General features: G+C 35.6%; 3 protein-coding genes across 4 annotated transcripts; 2 read left to right on the forward strand and 1 right to left on the reverse strand.

The window, feature by feature from the left end:
- Positions 1-1841: 1841 nt before the first annotated feature.
- On the forward strand, positions 1842-6342 carry LOC122569093 (integrin-linked protein kinase homolog pat-4). Its single transcript, XM_043729616.1, has 7 exons — positions 1842-2279; positions 2593-2758; positions 2936-3128; positions 3223-3303; positions 3393-3835; positions 3915-4145; positions 4228-6342. Exons 1-7 carry the CDS (start codon positions 2191-2193, stop codon positions 4372-4374), a joined length of 1350 nt encoding a protein of 449 aa, XP_043585551.1. The 5' UTR covers positions 1842-2190; the 3' UTR covers positions 4375-6342.
- Positions 6343-6351: 9 nt separating this feature from the next.
- LOC122569092 (esterase FE4-like) lies at positions 6352-9494 on the forward strand. 2 transcript variants are annotated; one of them, XM_043729615.1, is made up of 9 exons: positions 6352-6521; positions 6743-6918; positions 7159-7447; positions 7620-7805; positions 7925-8130; positions 8217-8373; positions 8456-8782; positions 8869-9013; positions 9088-9494. In XM_043729615.1, exons 1-9 carry the CDS (start codon positions 6494-6496, stop codon positions 9221-9223), a joined length of 1650 nt encoding a protein of 549 aa, XP_043585550.1. In that variant the 5' UTR covers positions 6352-6493; the 3' UTR covers positions 9224-9494. The 2 variants fall into 2 exon arrangements, with proteins under 2 accessions (XP_043585550.1, XP_043585549.1); XM_043729614.1 differs by having other exon boundaries at positions 6517-6918.
- An 8270-nt stretch (positions 9495-17764) lies between these two features.
- Positions 17765-20319, reverse strand: LOC122569050 (chitinase-3-like protein 1). The gene is given in 7 exon segments (XM_043729512.1): positions 17765-18105; positions 18107-18277; positions 18363-18652; positions 18741-19402; positions 19578-19641; positions 19883-19953; positions 20182-20319. Coding segments are annotated over 5 exon segments (1386 nt in total). The 5' UTR covers positions 19883-19953; positions 20182-20319; the 3' UTR covers positions 17765-17906.
- Positions 20320-22161: the final 1842 nt, after the last annotated feature.

Below are 22161 nucleotides of genomic sequence, written 5' to 3' on the forward strand. Positions count from 1 at the left end.
CTTGGGAATTTTTCCGAAAAAATTTCCCTCATTCTTTGTCAACTTTTTCCTAAGATCTCGAATTATTTTCTGGTCACGTGGCCAACCTACTTTCCAAGCTCTTACGAGCTACGCGAGTTAAGTTATTCCAAAGTATACGGTGCATTCATGAAGATTATTTGCCGGTTCAGCTTGACGAATGAAATTAATCCAGCTGTTTAACATATTTTATACACGTGTGAATTTTCCAAATGCACGCTTATCTGAGATCGCAAACACGACAAGATCGAATAGCAATGTGCTGCAGTTATCGTACTTTTTTTCCTAATAAAAAAAAAAAAAAGAGGTGCTTCAAGTATGTACGTATCAAGGGCGAACAACAACATTATGCATATTTGAACATATCTGCATTTAACTTAAACGTATCGGTATGTTATAATGTTAGGCGAGTATTTATTTAATACGATATGAAAATTAAAGCGTCTCGTTATTATTGAAAGATTCACTGATGAACGTTATGGTTTCAATTACTTTTGATTATTATAAAGATTGTAATACCAGTGATGTGGAAAAGAATAATTTAATGCAAGAAAACAGGTGGAGATCACACCTTCGGTAATTATCGACTCGTGGTTACGTGAATTGTGCACACCCATTGGCGTGTCGCGATTTTTTCTCCGCGTATTAACAACGTATTAACAATTCAAATAAGATTGCCACAATATCACGTACCGGAGGCCTGCCTGGCTGGTGACCAATAAGATCATCGACTGTTAGAGAGAAAAATTATCGGCTGAATGCGTGTTGTTAACTGTCCACCTTGGAGGAGTTATGGTATCGGATGACGTTCGTTAGAAAATACATATCACTTTAAATTCCACCTGAACAGCAGAGAATCGATTCGCGTGGAGATCGTATAATTACCGTTCTACACGAAGGGAAAGGTAATCCAAAGGTAAGTACAAGAGCCATCCTTGGAAAAGTATTGGGGATGATATAGAAACAGAAGAGAAATGAAAGAGAGATAAGAGGATTTCTTTATGGATTTCTTTTATTCCTGACTTTGTGTAATTAAGTTCTTCCGGTGGGGTTGAGACTCATCGTGTTATATCGAGGATGGACGAAAAAAAAAAAAAAAATAAAAAAATAAAAAAAGAAAAGAAAGCATCGTGCGATATTATCGTGCATTATTATTAAATTAGTTATTTAATAAGCTTCGTCTGAATGATACAAAATATGTATTGCTTATTATTTTTTAAGAGAAAAATATGTTAATTACGTTTGAAAAACTCTATAAAATATTCATTATAAATCTTTCTCGTATCTGAACGTTCCTTTGCGACGAAGTAAAATAAACGATGCTCGAAGCAAAAAATATGCAGAAAAAATATTGAAACGTATAACGTAGCTTAATTAGATACGGAGAAACGTTGGAAGAGCAATATAAATTATTTAGCGTTATATGGTTAAAATATCAGAATAGTATATTATATAACAAAAGTAACATAATCTATGATTTATTAATATGTTCAATGAAATATAATTTAATATGTGACCTAAACAAAATTTATTTCTCCTTCATAGCGCTTTAGTCTTGTCTAATCTGGATATATAAAATACAGAAAATAACGGAAAATTATAATCTTTTTACCAATTCATAAGAATGAGATGTTCAAATAATTGCAACGCGCCATCTAACGTATTACTATGCAACTCTTTTGATCGTAGATACCAACTGAGGTTACAACATAGCAAATCTTTTTGATTTTCGATTTTATTGGTACATGTAGATAGAGTTACTATCCTATATAGTTTTTAGCCTCTAACTCTCTTATAGAGAGTGTCTTCTCTAATAATATGAACTAGTATGAAGTAATCATCTCGCGGTTGGGGGAGTACACTGTACACAACACCACGCGTCATATATGGTCAGATGTTCGATTATACTTATTGCAATGCAATAAAATCATTATATTCAAGATTGTGTGTTATTTTGTAAACTGATGTACGCCGCAGATTTCGATTCTCGTTACCAATCCGTCTAATAAGTGTAACGAAGTAATGTGTAGCTTTTATGTCAGCGTTGCTTGTGTGTGGAATTATGGTTATATTTAGTATATGACGACTACGGTGTTTTGAAGCACGGAGCACTGCCACTCCTTCCGTTATAATATTTTTACAATTTTTTTATTTTATCTGTAAGTGAAAAAAATGGAAGATATATTTCAATGGTGTCGTGAAGGAAATGCCATGCAAGTACGTGTTTGGCTGGATGACACCGAACATGACATGAATCAAGGGTAAATATAGGAAAATTCCATTTTCCGAGAAGCACCGTCGCCTGTTCTCGTTTTTTTATTATTCTTTTTTATAACCGTTATTGGTCTCTGTTTTCTTTAATACCGGTCTTTCGAATGTATTTTTGTTATTGTTTAAAGTTTTTTATCTGGATCGATTTTTTAAATTATAATAAAGTAATTTAAAGATATGTATTGTTTTTTCTAATCCTTGTTATCATTCCATTGTATCTGTTTTCATATTTCTTATATATTTAATTATATTAAACTGTAACATTAGTCTGATTTCATTTATGATTTCATGTTCTATGTATAGCGATGATCATGGGTTCAGTCCACTCCATTGGTGTTGCAAAGAGGGACACTTGAAATTGGCCGAGTTGTTAGTTAGCAGAGGAGCACGTATTAATGCAACTAACAGAGGTGATGATACTCCTCTTCATCTTGCTTCTGCCCATGGGCACAAAGAAATAGTTCAATTGGTAAGCCAGATATAATTGATTGTATGTTAAAATGATGAGATAGGAATATATTCGCATATTGAAAAATTTTGTAACAAAATTTTGTAAAGGAACAATCGATGTTGGAGAGTCAAATACAGAAATAAAAATAATCATGTTTCTTGATTTTTAAGAATTTAATGGAATTTATTTTTGTAGTTACTTAGAAATCGAGCAGATGTCAATGTCACAAATGAGCATGGTAACACTGCCCTTCATTATGCGTGCTTTTGGGGCGATCAAGCAGTTGCCGAAGAATTGGTAACTGCCGGTGCTTTGGTATCAATAGCAAACAAGGATGGTGATACTCCGTTAGATAAAGCACGAGGACATTTGGCCAAAAGATTACACGGTATTTAATAATTGATAAGGAGTTATTGATATATGATACATTGTTTGTGGATTTGTAATTTATCAACTATTGTATTGGCAAATTGATTTTTTAGATTTAGCTGTAGAATATGGACAGGACTTAAAAAAGATTCAGTTTAAAGATCAAAGCTGGCTAGGTTTGAAAACTAGAAGTCGTGAGTAATATTGTATTATACGTGTTCTATTATACTTAAGAATTCTAATTAGTAACTGTTAATTACTAATGTCTAGTTATATCATTTAGGTGATGCAACGCTATCAAGGCACAAAGGAATAAACATGGCAGATCTTTCTCTGCATACTCATTTAGCTAGTACGCCAAGTGGTGAAACATGGCGTGGACGTTGGCAAAACAATGACATTGTGGCAAAAATTTTGAATATACGTGAGTGTACGGCTCGAATTTCAAGAGACTTTAACGAAGAATTCCCAAAATTAAGAATTTTTTCACATCCCAATGTACTACCTGTACTTGGTTGTGTCAATCAACCACCGCAATTGGCAACTGTCTCGCAATATATGGCACGTGGGAGTTTGCATAGGCTTTTACACGGAGGTACAGGCGTCGTTGTCGACACTGCTCGTGCACTTAGACTTGCCCTCGATGTCGCGAGAGCTATGGCATTTCTTCATGGGCTCGAAAGGCAAAATAGATGTAGATTTCACCTTAATAGTAAACATATTATGGTATTTTCATTCGTCTTTATAATGATATAACATTATTATGTAAGAATTTCGGTAATTAATATATTCGATATTCGTATAGATTGATGAAGATTTAACAGCCCGCGTGAACATGGCGGATTCGAAATTTTCATTTCAAGAGGTGGGTCGAATCTACGAACCAGCGTGGATGTCTCCGGAAGCATTAAGTAAACGTCCGGCGGATATAAATCTCGAGGCCAGTGATATGTGGAGTTTTGCCGTCCTGTTATGGGAACTTGCGACAAGAGAAGTTCCGTTTGCAGATCTTTCGCCGATGGAATGTGGAATGAAAGTTCGTTAAGATTTGTACATCGTTCATTTAACATAAGTCGGTAATTTAGTGATCATATTCATTTTTTGTATATTTGTTGTAGATTGCACTAGAGGATTTACGTGTTAGTATACCTCCAGGAATTTCACCGCATCTTGCTAAGCTTATTAGAATTTGTATGAACGAAGATCCAGGGAAACGTCCGTCTTTTGATATGGTCGTTCCTATACTCGATAAAATGAAACGCTAATTTTTGATATAATTTTTCTGTGCATTATAAGAATCATGGCTTTCGTCCGAACATGTGTTTCATTGCGATTGCGATTAATCAAAGATTGTTGCAAATTAGTTTACTTAATGATTCGTTTGGATTCGTGATAAAGTAAATCGAAGCAAAAAGAGCGATTCTCATTTGAATTGCGAAGAAGCACATAGTTATACTTGACGAAATGTTTCGAAAAACTGTACCTGCTAATCGGTATCAGCATATAGAACAAAAATTATAAAGACCATTTATAGAATTGATCGAAATAAGTAATGTGCTAATTGATTTTTAGCAATTTCAAGCAATGCATTTTATTATTATTCAGTTGTAAAACCGGCGTTCTTGTAAGAATGTCACTACTACTAAATCTTTTCGATACAAATTGTTTTCTATCGAATACATTCTTTACCAGTAAATCTATTATTATTTTTATTATTATTTTTCGACGCTTTTCGCAATGAACACAATTTAGCGGAAAAATCTTCGAATATTTTTGATAAACTGGTAAATAGTTTCAGAAATGGACACTCGCTAAACGAAGTGTCATTTGTATGAGTTATTCGTTATTGTTTTCTTGTCGATAGATTTTAATAGATATAATCGAAGTTGATTGATGAAAGATAATTTTTATTAACTATTTTAAGCTAGAAATCTTTTGGGCAAAATTTGTACTATAATTAAATGATAAAAATACACATTAATTTATATTTGATGAAACATACTGAATTCTTCGAAAGGTAAATTTCCCGAATAGTTGTATCCTTGCCGGTATCTATGCTCTTGAAGTATATTGTCAGATCACCATTCTAAACAATCTTTTCTCATATATACATATATAGGGTGGTCGGTTTCACTTTACGAGTTACACATAAAAGTATGTTTGGCATCATATATGTACTTTGCTGATTGAAGGTTAGATATTATAATTATTGTTTGTACATGCGCGTGTGTGTTCAAATTATAATTGTGCTGATCTAGTCGCGCCATTATTAGTATTGTCCATCCTGACCGCCAGCGGTTAAATACTCCTTCACATATGGAAATCAGTGACTGGAATTTTTATTAGTTTTATCGTTGTTTATGTCATCATGAAGATACTAAAGAAGTACAATTAAAATTCATGAGGAGGTTACACATGGACAGAGTAACCTTCATGCGGTGTATATAATATCAAATATACTTTAGCGTATAATTAAAAAATTAAAATCGATCACCCGTTGTATACGTACGAAAAATTTATTTAAAATGGTGACCTTGACAATAGGATTTAAGGGCATCAGAATCTGTGAAGTGGCAACACGGCCCTTCGAAAAATTCGTAGCAAAATTTAAAAAAGATCTGAAAATGTCAGAATAAGGAATATATGCACCGATTTTTTAAATGACTTTTTATTATTTACTAGATAACTTTTGATATAATTTCTCTTATATCGTTAATTAAAAACCATTTTCATTCCCAAAGAAACCTAATTAAACGTAATCAAATTGCACTTACTAATTACATTAGGAAATGCAACCTCAACCGATCTGCCTTTATTAAAATAACTAAACTATATTTTTTATACAATCGTATTTAAAGAAATAATGTGCCTACGAAAATCTTCCACAATATTTGTTCATGTATAGTGAGCAAGTTTATTGTTGTCTGTTATTTATACAATTTTCATGTATTCCTATTGTCTATAATCATATTCACATTTTCTAAATAGATATTAACTCGTCTTTTTATACATGTATAATATGATCGATTTTATAACATCGTTAATTCTGTTGATACATTCTGGTGCACGGAATGTTAATTATAATTAATACTTGATGTGGCTATTACTTTTTCTGTCATCTCACTCTGAATATGGCCAGCATATGTTGCATCAATATCACAAGTTAGATCTTATAACCTCTAATACATTGTATCTTAAAATGAAGATAAATAAAACTCTGCAATACATAAATAGTGACTAAAGATATGTACAATATATTTTCCTATATTTCAAATATGATTTATTTGTTGAAGTAAATAACTAAACTCAGTAATAAGTTTCTTTCCCAATTTATCGTCGGCATGGTGAAGAGAAAGAGTTATATTCGCATACATATCATGTTTTATGCTCGCGGACAAAACCCATTTAGCTGGTACGCTAAGTGCTGAAACATTGGCAAGGAATTTGAATATACAACAATTTTGATAAGTATCGCTGTTTGTGGATAATATTTTAGTCAATTTGTAATCAATATCATGATAAGCAACTTTTGATAGCAGATATTTAAGCCTTTAATGAACTGTCTGATAATACTGTTTGATATGATAAGAGTACAAACTGGAGTCGCTCTAAATACTCGAATTCTGAATGTAGGAAGGAGTGGCAGTATCAAGTTGGCAAGACTTTGGTTAACAATGAGCAAACCGATAGTGCTCGTAAAACAAGGTAAATTGGAAGGCGCGGTATTGAAAAGTGCCTTAGGATTATCATACATCGGCTTCAGAGGAATACCTTTTGCTGCTCCTCCTATCGGAAATCTCAGATTTAAGGTACATTTCCGACAATTGCCCTTATCATGCTTTTGCCTTATTACGACATGTTAAATATCATACCAACCATGACATTGTAACATTGTAGAGTTTGTAGAGCTCCAATTATCTTAATTTATACAATTCGAAATAACTTCCTATTACCCATTAATGAAAGACGATTAATAAGAGCAATGCGTTGCGTTACGTAGGTTATATTCACTTATTATAAAGGAATATTCATTTTTTTTGCGAAAATAGGATCCTCAACCACCTGCACCATGGACTGGTATCAAGGATACATCCAAAGCGAAAAAATACATTTGCCCACAATTGCAAGAAAATCCGCCTTTCGATGTTTTCGGCAACGAAGATTGTCTCTACTTGAATGTTTATACGAATTCTCTCAATCAATCGAAACCGGTTATGTTCTGGATACATGGGGGGGCATTCATACTAGGAAATTCGAGTTTCTACGAATCGAGGCCTGATTATTTACTCGCTAAAGATGTTGTAGTTGTCTCAGCTAACTACAGGCTTGGCGCATTCGGTTAGTTTTGGTTCAGTTTCACGGTAAAACCATGCCTATTTCTGTCAACATCATATATGCATACATTCGCAAAATATCAAGAAAGAGATTGTGCATGCAATTTAGAAACAAAATTTTTATTTTACGAATAAACAGAAAAATTCTAGAATTATCCAGCTTCTTAAATTTCAAGGATTTTTAAATTTGGGTCACCGAGTCGCGCCAGGAAATTTTGGCTTAAAAGATTTAATCGCAGCTCTAGAGTGGGTCAAGGAAAATATTGCCAACTTTGGCGGAGATGCCAATAATGTTACGATTTTTGGAGTTAGCGCTGGAGGTGCTCTAGTACATTCCTTACTCGTATCGCCTCGCGCGAAAGGTAAAACGTATTTTGATTACGTCCTTGATAAAATTAAATCATATCTTTGTGATTTGCCGAGATATATTGGAGTTTCCAAAAGACTTGTGTTAATCCCGTTAGTTCGATACTGATTTTAGGACTATTCCACAAGGCGATTTTGCACAGTGGAACGTTGACATGCCCTTGGGCAAGCCAAGGTGCTGAAAATCGTCCTAAACGTGGTTTTAAGCTCGCTTCACTTCTTGGAAAAGATTCTAATGATCCTGTCGAAGTTGTCGAATTTTTACGAACGGTGCCCGCTGAGGACATCGTGAAGGCTCAAGCCTCTCTGTTATCTCCGGAGGCAACAAGTTTTCTTTTAACATACTTCATAATTATAATCAAATATCGGAGATTGAAATAAACAAGATTTCTTATTTCGTCTTGTAGAAAGAGGAGATTAGCACCCTTGCTTATGGACTCGATTATGACGAAGTGGCGGAGAATCCTGTTTTACCAAAACCGATCGAACAATTAATTGCAAAAGAAGCAGATGTGCCTGTGATAATTAGTTACACCGCTCAGGAATATATTATGTTCATAAAAGGTGGGTTCAGTTAAAACACGAAGAAAGAAAAGTATTGTTTCCTGTTCATGCATCGGTACTATACGATTTTTGTATTTCTCAGATAAAAGCGAAAAATCAATAAATTTCTTCAATCGGAATCTGTATAACCATGTGAGAACTTTGAGATCATTGAAGACAATAGAGGATGCAGAAATGGAGAAATTGTTCGAGCTGGTGAAAAATCAGTATTTCGGTGGAAAAGCGATTAGCGAAGAAAACTTAAGCGAATATTCAGAATTGCTTACTCTTATTAATTTCGGCATTCCCGCGATGATGCTGTTAGAGGATCGAGTGAAAAGAACAACGGCGCCTAGTTATCTCTGTGTATTTTCGTACATTGGCAATGAGAAAGCCCCGACGGATCTCCTAGTAACACGACAGATTCCTGGTAACATTAATTTTTAGATCTATTACCGCATACTTATCAGATTATGTACACAACTATCAAACACACTATTTATTCTTACACTCTAGGAGCGTCTCATGTAGACGACATCGCGTATTTATTATACTTACCCAGATGTAAAACTGACAAACCTGATCCACCAACGGTTGGTACTAAGGATAGGATTACGTTAGAACGAATGACTAGAATGTGGACTAATTTTGCCAAAACTGGGTAAATTTTCAACATGATTTTAAAAAGCATGAATTTGAATTTTAGAATTTATATATCGTATATGTTTAATATAGGGATCCTACCTCAGTTAAAGATGAGTTTATCAACGTTGATTGGAAGCCTGCAACGAAGGAAGATCTGTGTTATTTGAAAATTGACGACGAGTTACAATTGCTGTCTCTTCCACCACACCTACTATCCTCTAAATAGATCTAATCAATTGTTTTTTGTTTGAATAAAGATCAATTTGCAATTTTTCTTACGACGATAAATTATCGAAAAATATTTTCATTCTCAGAGGAACCTATTAAAACGTAATGAAAAATGCAGTCTCAATGAATCTATCTGGGTGTTGGATTATCTCGATGTCTTCATTAAAGTGACCGAATTATATTTTTTATATAATTGTACTTATAGAAACAATGTCCGTCTGAAAATTGTTTCCATATTTATATAATATATTGTATTCATATATAGTGAGCGAATTTGTTATATTATGTATTGTATAATTGTCATGTATTTTTATTACCCATGTATTTTCGCACGTTCGCGGGGAGACGCGATCTCGAAGAAGCGCGCCAACGAGAGTCGTAAATTCCCGTTACGATTCACTAATCGACGCCACGAATCGTACGATCCCTTATTTCTCGTGGGATAATAAGGGTGATTAATTGAAATAACGCTGCGATATATATTTAATCGATCCAACAACTTCGGTGTTATACAATAGCGAATGTTTGACCGTACAACGACGAGTTAGTACGACCTAAGACTCTTTGCGTGTCGTTTCGTATGATGATATCGACAGACTCTATTCGCGGGAGATCGACCGAACACTTATTGACAACTTGAAGACTTGATCGAGAGTGTAGAACTGTTGATGACTGCTTGAGCACTTGCTCGAGAGTGCTGGACTGCCCGGAGTCTCGGAGGAAAGCTTGGTGTGTGTGTGCCCTTTGACCGATGAACGAGGATTCGTTGTTCACACTTTTCGTCCAGGAAGTGAGGGTAACGATCCGCGATGCCGATTGGTTATGACTGGAGGTGGACTTTGCTCCTGACGAAAGAAACAGCCTTTTTCGATGGATATGTGTTAGCTTTTCCCATCTGGTGACTGTCCGCTTTCTCTGTGATTCTTAGGAACGCCTAATAAACTCAAGGACTTTTCTAAGACCCAGCCATAAACTGAAAATACTTCTAGAATTAGAGAATTCTCCAGACATGCAATTTGATTGGCAAGCATGTGTGGAAACAATGAAGCTGAAAGTTAGCGTCTTATGGTGGGTCCGTGGGTCCATTGAGAATCGGGAAGACTGTAGGTTGGCCGTTGGCTGCCAGGTAGCGAGGGATGGCGTGCAGATGTCCCACGCGACGTAACAACCCATAATTATATATATTCATATTTCTTAAATGACTATTAACTCAATTTTTTACATATATTACAATGTAATTATTGATTTTATTCATAATATTCTCGTTTATTAAATATTTATTATAATTAATACTTAATGTCGTGGTTACTTTTTCTGCGAGATCAAAATTACATATAGGAACCTACAAAAAACGAATCGCTGCATTTCACGACAGGTGGAAGATCATTGTTTATCGCATTGCAAACACAACTGACGTAATACGTCCAAATCAGTAATCCGAAAGACAGCGCGATCTCGTACGAAAAATGAAGGCCCACTTTTCCAATGATAATATCCCAATATGTATCGTAAATAAAGTATCGTAAATTTTTCTTTTTGAATGAATTCTCCATCACTACATAGTCATATGTTAGCCATTTTGAGACAAGAAATTAGAACAGTTTTGGAAGAACAGACTTATGCACGCATCGACGGTGTCTATAGCAATATAATTGCACCACTGCATTTTCCATATGTATAACTCACTATAGTGGAAGTCGCATAAAACGCTTTATTATTAATCTAAAACAATTACTCCATTAATTTTTAACAATTATACTTTTAATTTATAACAATATACTTGTCTGAATTAAAAACAATTATGCTCTGAATTTATAATAGTTATATCGTTCGATTATAATAATGCAGTTATTTTCATCATAAACTGGCATTCAATATAAATTAACACAGTTCTAAATCAAAAACTAGTATCACAGAAATGAGAATTTAATTTTAGCTTATAAAAATTACTATAATTATAAAAATGGTTATTGTAATAAATTGTTAAAGGCGTCAACTTACAATAGAAATTAAAAAATTAATCGAAGAACAGCTTTTAAAAATTACATTAACAATTTAATACAGTTAAACTATTACCTTATAACACAAACTATTAATCAACAGCATTTAAACTATTACTTTATAACATTTAAACCATTAATTTATAACAATTAAACCATTAACTTATAATATTTAAGCCACTAATTTATTAAATTGTTAAAGGCGTCAATTTACAATAAAAATTAAAAAATTATTAAATTCCATCGTGTTATAATAGAAAAACCGCCTTCCACAACAATAATAAACCGTTACCCTTCGATGCACCTTCAGGCACCTTCGCATGTACATGACATCAGGTATATATACGACGCAAAACTCGCGCGCGAGCTCATTTCCGTGTAGTCTCCCATACCGTAAAGATCGAAGAATAGTTTTTACAAATTACAATAACAATTTATAACATTTAAACTACTACCTCATAACACTTAAACTATTAATCAACAACATTTAAACTATTAATAAACAACATTTAAACTATTGATAAACAACATTTAAACTATTAAACAACAACATTTAAACTATTAATAAACAACATTTATGCCATTAATTTATAACATTTATATTATTAATTCATAACATTTAAACTATTACTTTATAACATTTAAACTATTAATCAACAACATTTAAGCTATTAATAAACAACATTTAACTATTAATTAACGACATTTAAACTTTTACTTTATAACATTTCCACTATTAATTTATAGCACTTAAACCATTAATCAACAACATTTAAGCTATTAATAAACAAAATTTAAGCTATTAATAAACAACTTTTAACTATTAATTAACAACATTTAAACTATTACTTTATAACATTTAAGGCATTAATTTATAACATTTTAACTATTAATAAACAACATTTAAACTATTAATCAACAACATTTAAACTATTACTATATAACATTTCCACTATTGATTTATAGCACTGAAACTATTAATTAACAACATTGAAACTATTACTTTATAACATTTAAGCCATTAATTTATAACATTTAAATTATTAATTAACAACATTTAAACTATTACTTTATAACATTTCCACTATTAATTTATAGCACTTAAACCATTAATAAACAACATTTAAACTATTAATCAACAACATTTAAGCTATTAATAAACAACATTTAACTATTAATTAACGACATTTAAACTATAACTTTATAACATTTAAGCCATTAATTTATAACATCTAAGCCATTAATTTATAACATTTTAACTATTAATAAACAACATTTGAATTATTAATTAACAACATTTAAACTATTACTTTATAATATTTCCACTATTAATCAACAACATTTAAGCTATTAAACAACAATATTTAGACTATTAACAAACAACATTTCAACTATTAATTTATAACATTTATGCCATTACTTTATAATATTTAAGCCATTAATTTATAACAATTATACCATTAATTTATAATACTTAAGCCATTAATTTATAACATTTTCGTATTCTAATAACGAACAGTATAATTGTTGCGAACGAATGCATTACATTCACGGTACGCGTAAGCATTTGTTTGATATCGAAAAACATCTGGCAATTTTCAACTAATATTTTTCATACTTGTTTCAATTTCTTAATAATAATTTCTAAGCGTAAAAGAATAGCGGTATTTTCTAAATAAACGTTCGATACAGAAAAGAAGAAAATTATCGAAACGATATTTAGCTTCTTTTCCACCACTCTCCCCCACCCATCCCTCCCTTAAACAGCTTTATTTTCAAGGAATATTTGTAACCGCGCGCAATGCGGTTTGTAGAGTCAGTGTTTGCTACGGAATAGTTTCCTTTCAATATTTTAAAATCGATAGTTTTGATTAAAGTCGCGGAAACGTAGCCTTGATTTTAACAGTCTACTTTTGAACATTCGTTTCCGGTATTAGAGTCAGTGCATCTCTCAAGAGGATAAAGACTCTCCAGCGGTTGAAGAATGATATTCGCTGGGGTGGCGCAGCATCCATGGTACGTCCTCTGTTTCTCCACTTCGAACGGTGAGTCGCATGCATTTCTGTTCCTCCGGTCACTCAATCATGTCGTAGGATGAAAGGTTCGAATCGGCACGGGTGACCGGTTGTATTACGTAGAATTTTTTGCGAGTATAGTGACCGCGGGTATTTCTTATACCCGCGAGTAGTAACATTCTTTTTTTAAATTTATTAGTTTAGGATAGGTCTTCTTGCACAGCGCGATTATAATAATTAGTTTTTTAATAATTAGGTTAAACATATACACTTGAGAATATATTCGTGTTATTTATAAATATGCATGCTATGAATATTAAAAAATTAATGTAACATTAACTTTAATATTAGGATTAGATTACTAATGGAAAATTACATATATTAATATTTCCGAGTATTACTATTTGAAAAATTATATCAAGCGGAAAACTACTTTAATATAGTCTAGTCTGGATCATCCAAAATTGTTTTGGTGATCTAGATAGGACTAATACTCCCCCGCGGGGCACCGTGGGACACCGTGGGATCCGTGTGTTTTAGACTTAATTAATCGTAAGATAAATACCTATGTTAACTGCATTGTGAGCCAATTCTGTACAACGATACTTATCCATCTTGGAACGAAAAATGAAAATCTCTTCTCTCTTGATTACCACGCTTACCAGGAAAAATTATTTTCGCGATTTATCGCTTTGCGATCGCTCAATTCTTTCAAACTGTCGCGTGGCGTACTCCCTCATGCGTATTTCGGGTACGTGCGGGTCAACGTGCACTGGACAACTCTTTGGATTCGTAAGTCGGCCCAAGGACCCCTCTGTCTTGATGACTGCTCGACGTTTGCGTTAGATCGCGGGAGTTGTCGTCACACCGGTGATGCTTGCGAATCTGCAGTCCTGTCCGATTGGTACTTCGGTACTCGGACAGGGACCTACAATTTCGCATCCTTCGTAATCCTGTTCGATTGGCTCCGCGGGCGCGGGCCCCACTGTTCAGTTGGGGCTTTGCCTTCGTAATTCTGTTCAGCGATTGCTTCCCGGGCGCTGCTTGTTCAGTTGGAGTGTGTTAAGTTGCAAGCCTAGGTGCTGAATCACTGACATCATCGGTCGGTGCCATCGACTGTGATTCGTGTAAGTTTCGAACGGCAAAACAGGAATCCAGTGACGGTCAATCCTTGGGCTTTCCGCTAAACCCTAATGTTATCTCGTGTACAGGGGTACGTCGCGTAGGTTTGTTAGTTCCTCGACAGATCGCGATCTCGTTCATTCTCAGTGCATCGCGATTTTCCTTTCGTCGTCTGATTGTTCGAGCTTCTTCTTGCTTACCCATTTTTACGGAAAGCTTATTGCGGTCATGATAGAGTTTCTTTTCGATATCTTCAAAAGTTTAATATCGCAAAAATAGAATGTTAAACAGTTTCGTACAACGACTCAAATATCCTTTTTGCAAAACAGGAAATGGTATATACAGTGTCAGTAGCTTCATTTTCTTTCTCTCGTTCCAAGTTAGACAAATGTTTTTTTGATACCTACTGCCGCCAATAGGGTTACGAATTATTGTACGATGTTTGTACTGATCAATGCAATCGTTGTGTGGGAGATGGATGTTTCGCAGTTAGGATAGAAAACAACTATCTCCCTACGCAGACCCGTGGACAAATAGAGTCAGAACTTGACATTTTTGCCAATAGGTTGAACGTCGAGACCGATGCATAATGTTAAATAACTCATGGGTGGGTCTCTTGCGTAGTCACCTCCTCGTGGTGAGACCCGGTAATTGGCATCGTTTTCCAAAAATTAATCTGTTGATTAATCTTTGGAAAAGGATGTCAAGCTAAGAACTACGCACCAGTCCAGTTTGGATCACCAAAAGCCACCAAGAGAATTTTGGATGATCCAGACTGGGCTGCACCGTGGGACACCGTGGGACATCGTTGGATATCGTCGGACACCGTTGGACTACGTTGGACATCGTTGGACATCGTTGGACTACGTTGGACATCGTTGGACATCGTTGGACACCGTTGGACATCGTTGGACATCGTTGGACATCGTTGGACACCGTTGGACACCGTTGGACAACGTTGGACATCGTTGGACACCATTGGACAACGTTGGACATCGTTGGACATCGTTGGACATCGTTGGACAACGTTGGACATCGTTGGACATCGTGGGACACCGTTGGACACCGTTGGACACCGTTGGACAACGTTGGACATCGTTGGACATCGTTGGACACCGTTGGACAACGTTGGACATCGTTGGACATCGTGGGACACCGTGGGACATCGTTGGACATCGTTGGACACCGTGGGACAACGTTGGACACCGTGGGACATCGTTGGACATCGTTGGACATCGTTGGACACCGTTTGACTCCGCGGGATACCGTGGAATGCGTGCGTTTTAGCCTTAATTAATCGTAAGGTAGATACCTATGTTAAGTGCGTTGTGAGCTCATTCTGTACAACGATATTTATCTATCTTGGAACGAAAAAAGAAAAATCTCGTTTCCCTATCCTCGCTTACCACAATGGAGAAATTGTACTCGCGATTTATCGGTTCGCGATCACTCAGTTCTTTCAAACTGTCGCGTGGCGTACTCGCTCGCGCGTATTCCGGGTGCGTGCGGGTCAACGTACACTGGACAACTCTCTGGATTCGTAAGTCGCCCCAAGAACACCTCTGTCTTGGTGACTACTCGACAACTGCTCGTCGTTTGCCGCGAATCGCGGGAGTTGTCGTCGCGCCGGTGATGCTTGCGAATCCGTTGGGGATTCAGTCGCGGATCTGCAGTCCTGTCCGATTGGTACTTCGGTACTCGGACAGAGACCTGTAATTTCACGTCCTCCGTAATCCTGTTCGGTCCCGCGGGGGTGGACCCCACTGTTCAGTTGGGGCCTTGCCTTTGTAATCCTGTTCAGCGGTCCCTCCCCGGGTTCCACTTGTTCAGTTGGAGTGTGTTAAGTTACTGGCCTATGTGCTGGATCCACGGCTGGATCACCAGCGGATCACTGGCATCATCGGTCGGCGCCATCGACCGCGACTTGCGTAAGTTTCGAACGGCGAAACGGGAATCGAGTTACGGTCAATTCTTGGGCTTTCCGCTGATCCTTAGTGTTATCCAGTGCACGGGAGTACGTCGCGTAGATTTGTTAGTTCTTTCGAGAGATCGCGATCTCGTTCGTTACGGGCGCGCCGCGATTTTTTCCTTTATCGTCTGATTGATCGGGCATGTTCTTGTTTTCCCATTTTTAAGGGAATTTTATTGAGATCACGTTAGAGTTTTTATAACTTTTCAATATCTTCAATGTCTTATAGTGTCGCAATAGTAGTACGTTAAACAGTTTAGTACAGCGATTCGTATGTCCCTTCTGCAAGACACGAAATTGTATATACAATGTCAGTAGCTACACTTTCTTTCTCTCGTTCCAAGTTGGTTAAATGTGTCTTTGATACCGAATGCTGCCAGTAGGGTTACGAATTATTGTACGATGTTTATACTGATCGATGTAATCGTTGTGTGTGAGATACATGTTGCGTTGTGTGGGAGATAGATATTGTGTTGTGTAAGCTTTGTTTTACGTTTGTAAAGACTCGTGTAACTGCTGCGTAGGAGATAGGTGTTTCGCGCTTAGGCTACGAAATAACTATCTCTTTACGCAGGCCCATGATCAAATAGAGCCAGAACTCGACATTCTTGCCAATAGGTTGAACGTCGAGACCGATGCATAATGTTAAATAACTCATGGGCGGGTCTCTTGCGTAGTCACCTCCTCGTGGTGAGACCTGGTAATTGGCATTGTTTTCCAAAAATTAATCTTTACATTGTTCGATATTAACATTATTCCCAAATCAGTTGATTAATCTTTGGAGAGCAATACCAAGCTAAGAACTACGCTAACACAGTTCAGTTTAGATCAAAAGACACTGAAGAGAATTTTGAATGATCTAAACTGGGCTGACACCTCCTTGCGGGGTCAATGTGGGACACCGTGTGACACCGTGGGATGCATGCGTTTTAGTTTTAATTAATCGTAAGATAGATACGTATGTTAAGTCCATTGTGAGCCCATTCTGTACAATGATACTTATCTAACTTGGAGCGAAATATAAAGAACTATTCTCCTTTTACACTGAAACTTGCATATAAATATTACATATTTGAATATTTCATAGCATCTTAAATATGTAATATGCTTAAGGCTCAAAAGAACGAGAGAAATAAAGTAAATGAACAAAAGAAAGAAGCTAATATTACGAAATAATGTTTGAACCCTACCAATCAGGGAATAATTATACATATTTTGTAGCATTTTACTAAGCTTTCTTCGATCGAATTTGTTTCTTCCACAGAATTTGTTTCTTTTATTAAATTTGTTTCTTCGACTTTATTCTCCAATTCTATATGATGTTATTGCTCATGAAAGAATGTTAATATAATTTTGTTAGAGGAAATACATGCCATGACGATGTAACTATGATAAGCGATAATGATAATAACTGGTAATGATGACAGCTGATCTTAATTTTCTTTTATAATCATTTATTACAGTATGTTTAGAACTGTATTTAAAATATTACGTTCCGTTACAAAATACATTATCTCGTTTAATGTAACGCATATCTTATTTTATATCTTCGCATTGATCTAACAACCAGGAACATTACATCTCATATCTATAATTGCAACCATCGAACGTTTTATCAAATACAATTCCAGAAATGCAATGAAATGTATTTACCAGATATTTGTTGCGTACGTGTCGATAATAGTGAAATACTGAACAATCTTTTGGATCTCGAACATAGTCTTCCTGAGTGCATGCAGAATCCGATGACGATAGTGTTGGTGGTTTAGTTTCGAACACGCGATGAAGCAGAAGTTGGAGTATATCCTTTCAACACCATATTTATGGTGCGTAGAAGCGGATACTTATTACCACATACACCATTGAAGTCATCGGTTTCGATGCTCCATATCATTATACCACCAAGTCCCTTAGACATGACGTACTTGGCCTTCTCTTCGACAGATCTATCAACGTAGACATATTACTTTACATTCTTATTTTTATATCTTTTATCTCTCTTTTTACGTCCTCATAACAGCGAATACTCACATAGTATCGTCGTATCCAACCCATTGGTTGCCCTTGAAAGCATAAGGTACACGTTGTTCAGGTTCGCGTTGCACCGTCCATCCTCGTCGAATGTATTCGCAGATCTCGTTGTAACCAAGCATACCATCTTCTCGCGTGTAAGGACCAGCTTTTCCAGGACCAATGGCTTTAGAACCTATGCCGTTCTCCGAGGAATTCGCCAAGGTGAAAGATCTACCATAAGCAGGAATACCAACAACGAGTTTGTCAGCTGGTGCACCTTGTTCAAGCCAATATTCAATAGACCGATGCTAAAACGTAAATGTAAAACGTAAAGAATATTTCATTTGATACCGAACTCTAATAATAGTTGAAGACAACCGTTGAATGCAATTTTACCATGTTGAGCTTAGCTTGTTTCCCATATTCCTGAGAGGACGGATATAGAGGAGCGTTAACCGCTGTGAAATCGTTCCACGGTCCATTCAAGTCGTACACCATCAAATTAATTAAGTGAGGATATTGAGACATTTGTGAGATATCATAAGATTTAGAAGCTGAGTTTTCGGCAGCACCGACCGCCACGCTTAGGATGTAATCGTGTTTGTCGAATTCTTCTCTCAGCTCCTTCAACAACGTGACATAGTTCTGTATGTCGACTGGATTGCCGCCACGTTGGTTCGGATATTCCCAGTCGACGTCGAAACCGTCGAAATCGTACATCTGAAGAAATGTAATCACGTTCTGGATGAATTGCGCACGTTTTATAGGATTCGCGAAAACCTTGGAATACTTGGAGGAACCTTCGTTCCAACCACCTATCGCTATCAAAGCTTTCATTTCTGGATTCAGTCGACGAAGTCTGGTGAATTTTCCATAACCATCTCTACCTGTTGGTAGATCCATCCACTTATCCAATATTCTGATGTCACCGTTCTTAGAGATACCAATGAAAGTATAGATTATATGAGTGCATAGAGTGGGATCTATGTCGGTTGGTTCGAATCTTCCAAGTCCAGGACGATAAGCTGACCAGCTACCATAGTAGCAAACGATTTTCTCTGAATATCAGAAACGGATTATCGTTATTACTATAACTTAAGCTGCTTATTATTGCAATTAAATAGAATAGAATATATCGAGGATTACGGAATTATTTAACGATACTGATAACGAGGTTTAAACAGAAATTTATTGATCGTTAGTTCTATGAGTAATTATGTATTTGATACTTACTATCGGTCGTGTTGTTCGCAGTGGCATACGCCATAAAAGCAATCAGGAACAGCGCCTTCAACATCTGATAATAAGCAATTTTTGTTAAATATTAATGATAGAAATTTCATCGAAATACCGCGTTAATGTTTTAAAAAATTGATTAATTAAATTGTTATCGATTTTAACGAGATCACACGTATTAGTACGTTGTACAGCTATTAGCTATAATTGTGAAAATAAAATACGCGAAAGAAGTCCTTCAAAGAGGAGTTTGAATAAATCTAGCGTTAAACGTCACGTTTATATTTCGAATATACTTTTACCTTTAAATTGACACAGGTGTGTATGTAAGACAAATAGCGACAAACGGCGTCTTCACTTGCTCGCTGTAAAACTGAAATAAAAAATAATGCTAAACCGCGTAAAATGGATAGCGCGCTGTGAAAAGTATTAAAAATGGACAACATTGCTGAATGAAAGAAATTTTCAAGTGTGAGTATATATTTCACCATAATATTTACAAACTAACACAGTAAAATATCTACCGTCACATACGACGCTATATGAATATTAAATATAAAACAAAGTTAAATGGAAATAAGAATTGTCAAATAAACGTTACCTGTTTCAAAGTTGCAGAGCTCAACTTGCACTTGTCGCAACCGGTATCGGTATGTCACAGTTCACAATGCGTAAGGGACTTGATATATCACCTAACTCCGACAAGTATCTTAAACGCATTTATCGCGTATTAAATGTCGACCAACAATTTTTTTTCCAGATATCTTGATTCAAACTTTTATATAAACTTCAAACCGGCCGCCAGTTGATAACTGAATTAAACACTATACCATCCATCAATCGCTCATCGGAGCTCAGTTACAATCAGGGTGTGAAAATGAATCATTATCATGTTTACTTTTTTCCTTTAATATCCACTATCAATCCACAGCTTATCAATCGTTACAAACCACCAGATGTTCGACTATGTTAAATATGACAATCTTTTTGTACGAACGAAAACATTACGATAAAGTTGTCTGAAAGGTATTCGATAAATTTCAAATCGACGATATGACGATTATAAATACTGTAAAATCTTGATAACTCGAATCTCACGGGAACAGTTTAAATTGACCAGTTGTAGAGGTTTCGACTTATCGAAGTTTTCGTGTAAGTGAGATTTTTGACGAACGAAAACTCGACTTACAGAGGCCTTATACATGGATTATATTTTTCGGTTTACAGATATTCAAAGGCGTAGAGACGCGTAATTTGCTTTTTACTTGGCTGACGAAACACATTCAGTTTGCATAGGAAACTTATGGCGGCACGGTACTTCGAGTTCTAAACGCAGCGATCATAAAACCGTAACTTATGTGGGTGAACCTCGTGTTGAAGAGGTCGAGCTTCTCTGAAAGGTCGAGTTACAGAGGTAAAACAACGCATCTAAACGTACAGGAAATGATTCGAGTTAGAGGGAGATTATATTTCTATATTCTTCTATCTTTATATTACATAGATTTGCAGAAGTTTGTACAGGAAGCGGAAGGGAATGAATAAAAATTTTGTCTTATAGACGTTTTCGAATTACAGAGGCTCGAGTTAATTAGATTTTACTGTATTACACTTACAGATATATGTATACATATAATATCGCGAGAACAATTGCTTTGAACGCGATATATTTCCTGGTATTGCATTACTTATCAGTTGTTTCCGAGGAATTTGTAAATCCTCGATTATTTCTAAATCAAACGTTATGCTAAAGCTAATGTCACGATAGTTTTTAGAAAAATATCTGATAAAAAGACCGCAAACTATACAGGGCGAGTTACTTGAGATTTTAAGCTGAAATATTTTCAATGCTGTTAATTATATCGCGAAGTTTTTCGGATAAAAGTTGAATAGCTTCGCACAGGGAGTTATATTCTGCTGTCACTGGTTTTTAGTTTTAGTTACTGGTCATGTGATTTGTTCTTTAAATGAAATATTAAGATTAAACTCGAGATTCTCTATAGAAAATTATTAACCCACTTACGTCGACAAGCTAATATTTTAGTAGATATTTTTACTTTTAGTTTGTAAAACTTATCGTATGGAAGATAAGGAAAATAGCAGAAGTTGCTTTTGCTTCGTGTTTTGTGCCCGCGCACACGGTTTTTGTAAATCATCGATGATACGAGCAATGTTTCGTACAAATATAAGCAAACGCCAAGTCTCGAACGCTTGCAGCGTTTGTCTGACTTTCGTCACCCTCGATTCTATTAAGATGAGGGCAAAATACTCGAGGGTGTCATACGTGAAATCCCCTGCGGTACTGCGGCGTGGGATAACGGGTCCCAAGGATTTCCTATACTTTAACATTTTTTGTACAATCGCCAGCATGGACGACCGACTATCTTATTCATATTTTAGTATTTACCAAAAAATTAATTTTATATTCCATACTATTTACACTACACATACTCCAGATTATATGTATTCTTTCGCGACTTACTTATAAATAGTAATTGCAATAGTATGTAGTACTGTTAATAATAATAATATATTCAGTATATTTAGACACGAAGACTACATATTTATAAGCTTTGTAACGTAG

This window comes from Bombus pyrosoma, linkage group LG7 (genome assembly GCF_014825855.1).
Source record: "Bombus pyrosoma isolate SC7728 linkage group LG7, ASM1482585v1, whole genome shotgun sequence".
NCBI lineage: Eukaryota > Metazoa > Arthropoda > Insecta > Hymenoptera > Apidae > Bombus > Bombus pyrosoma.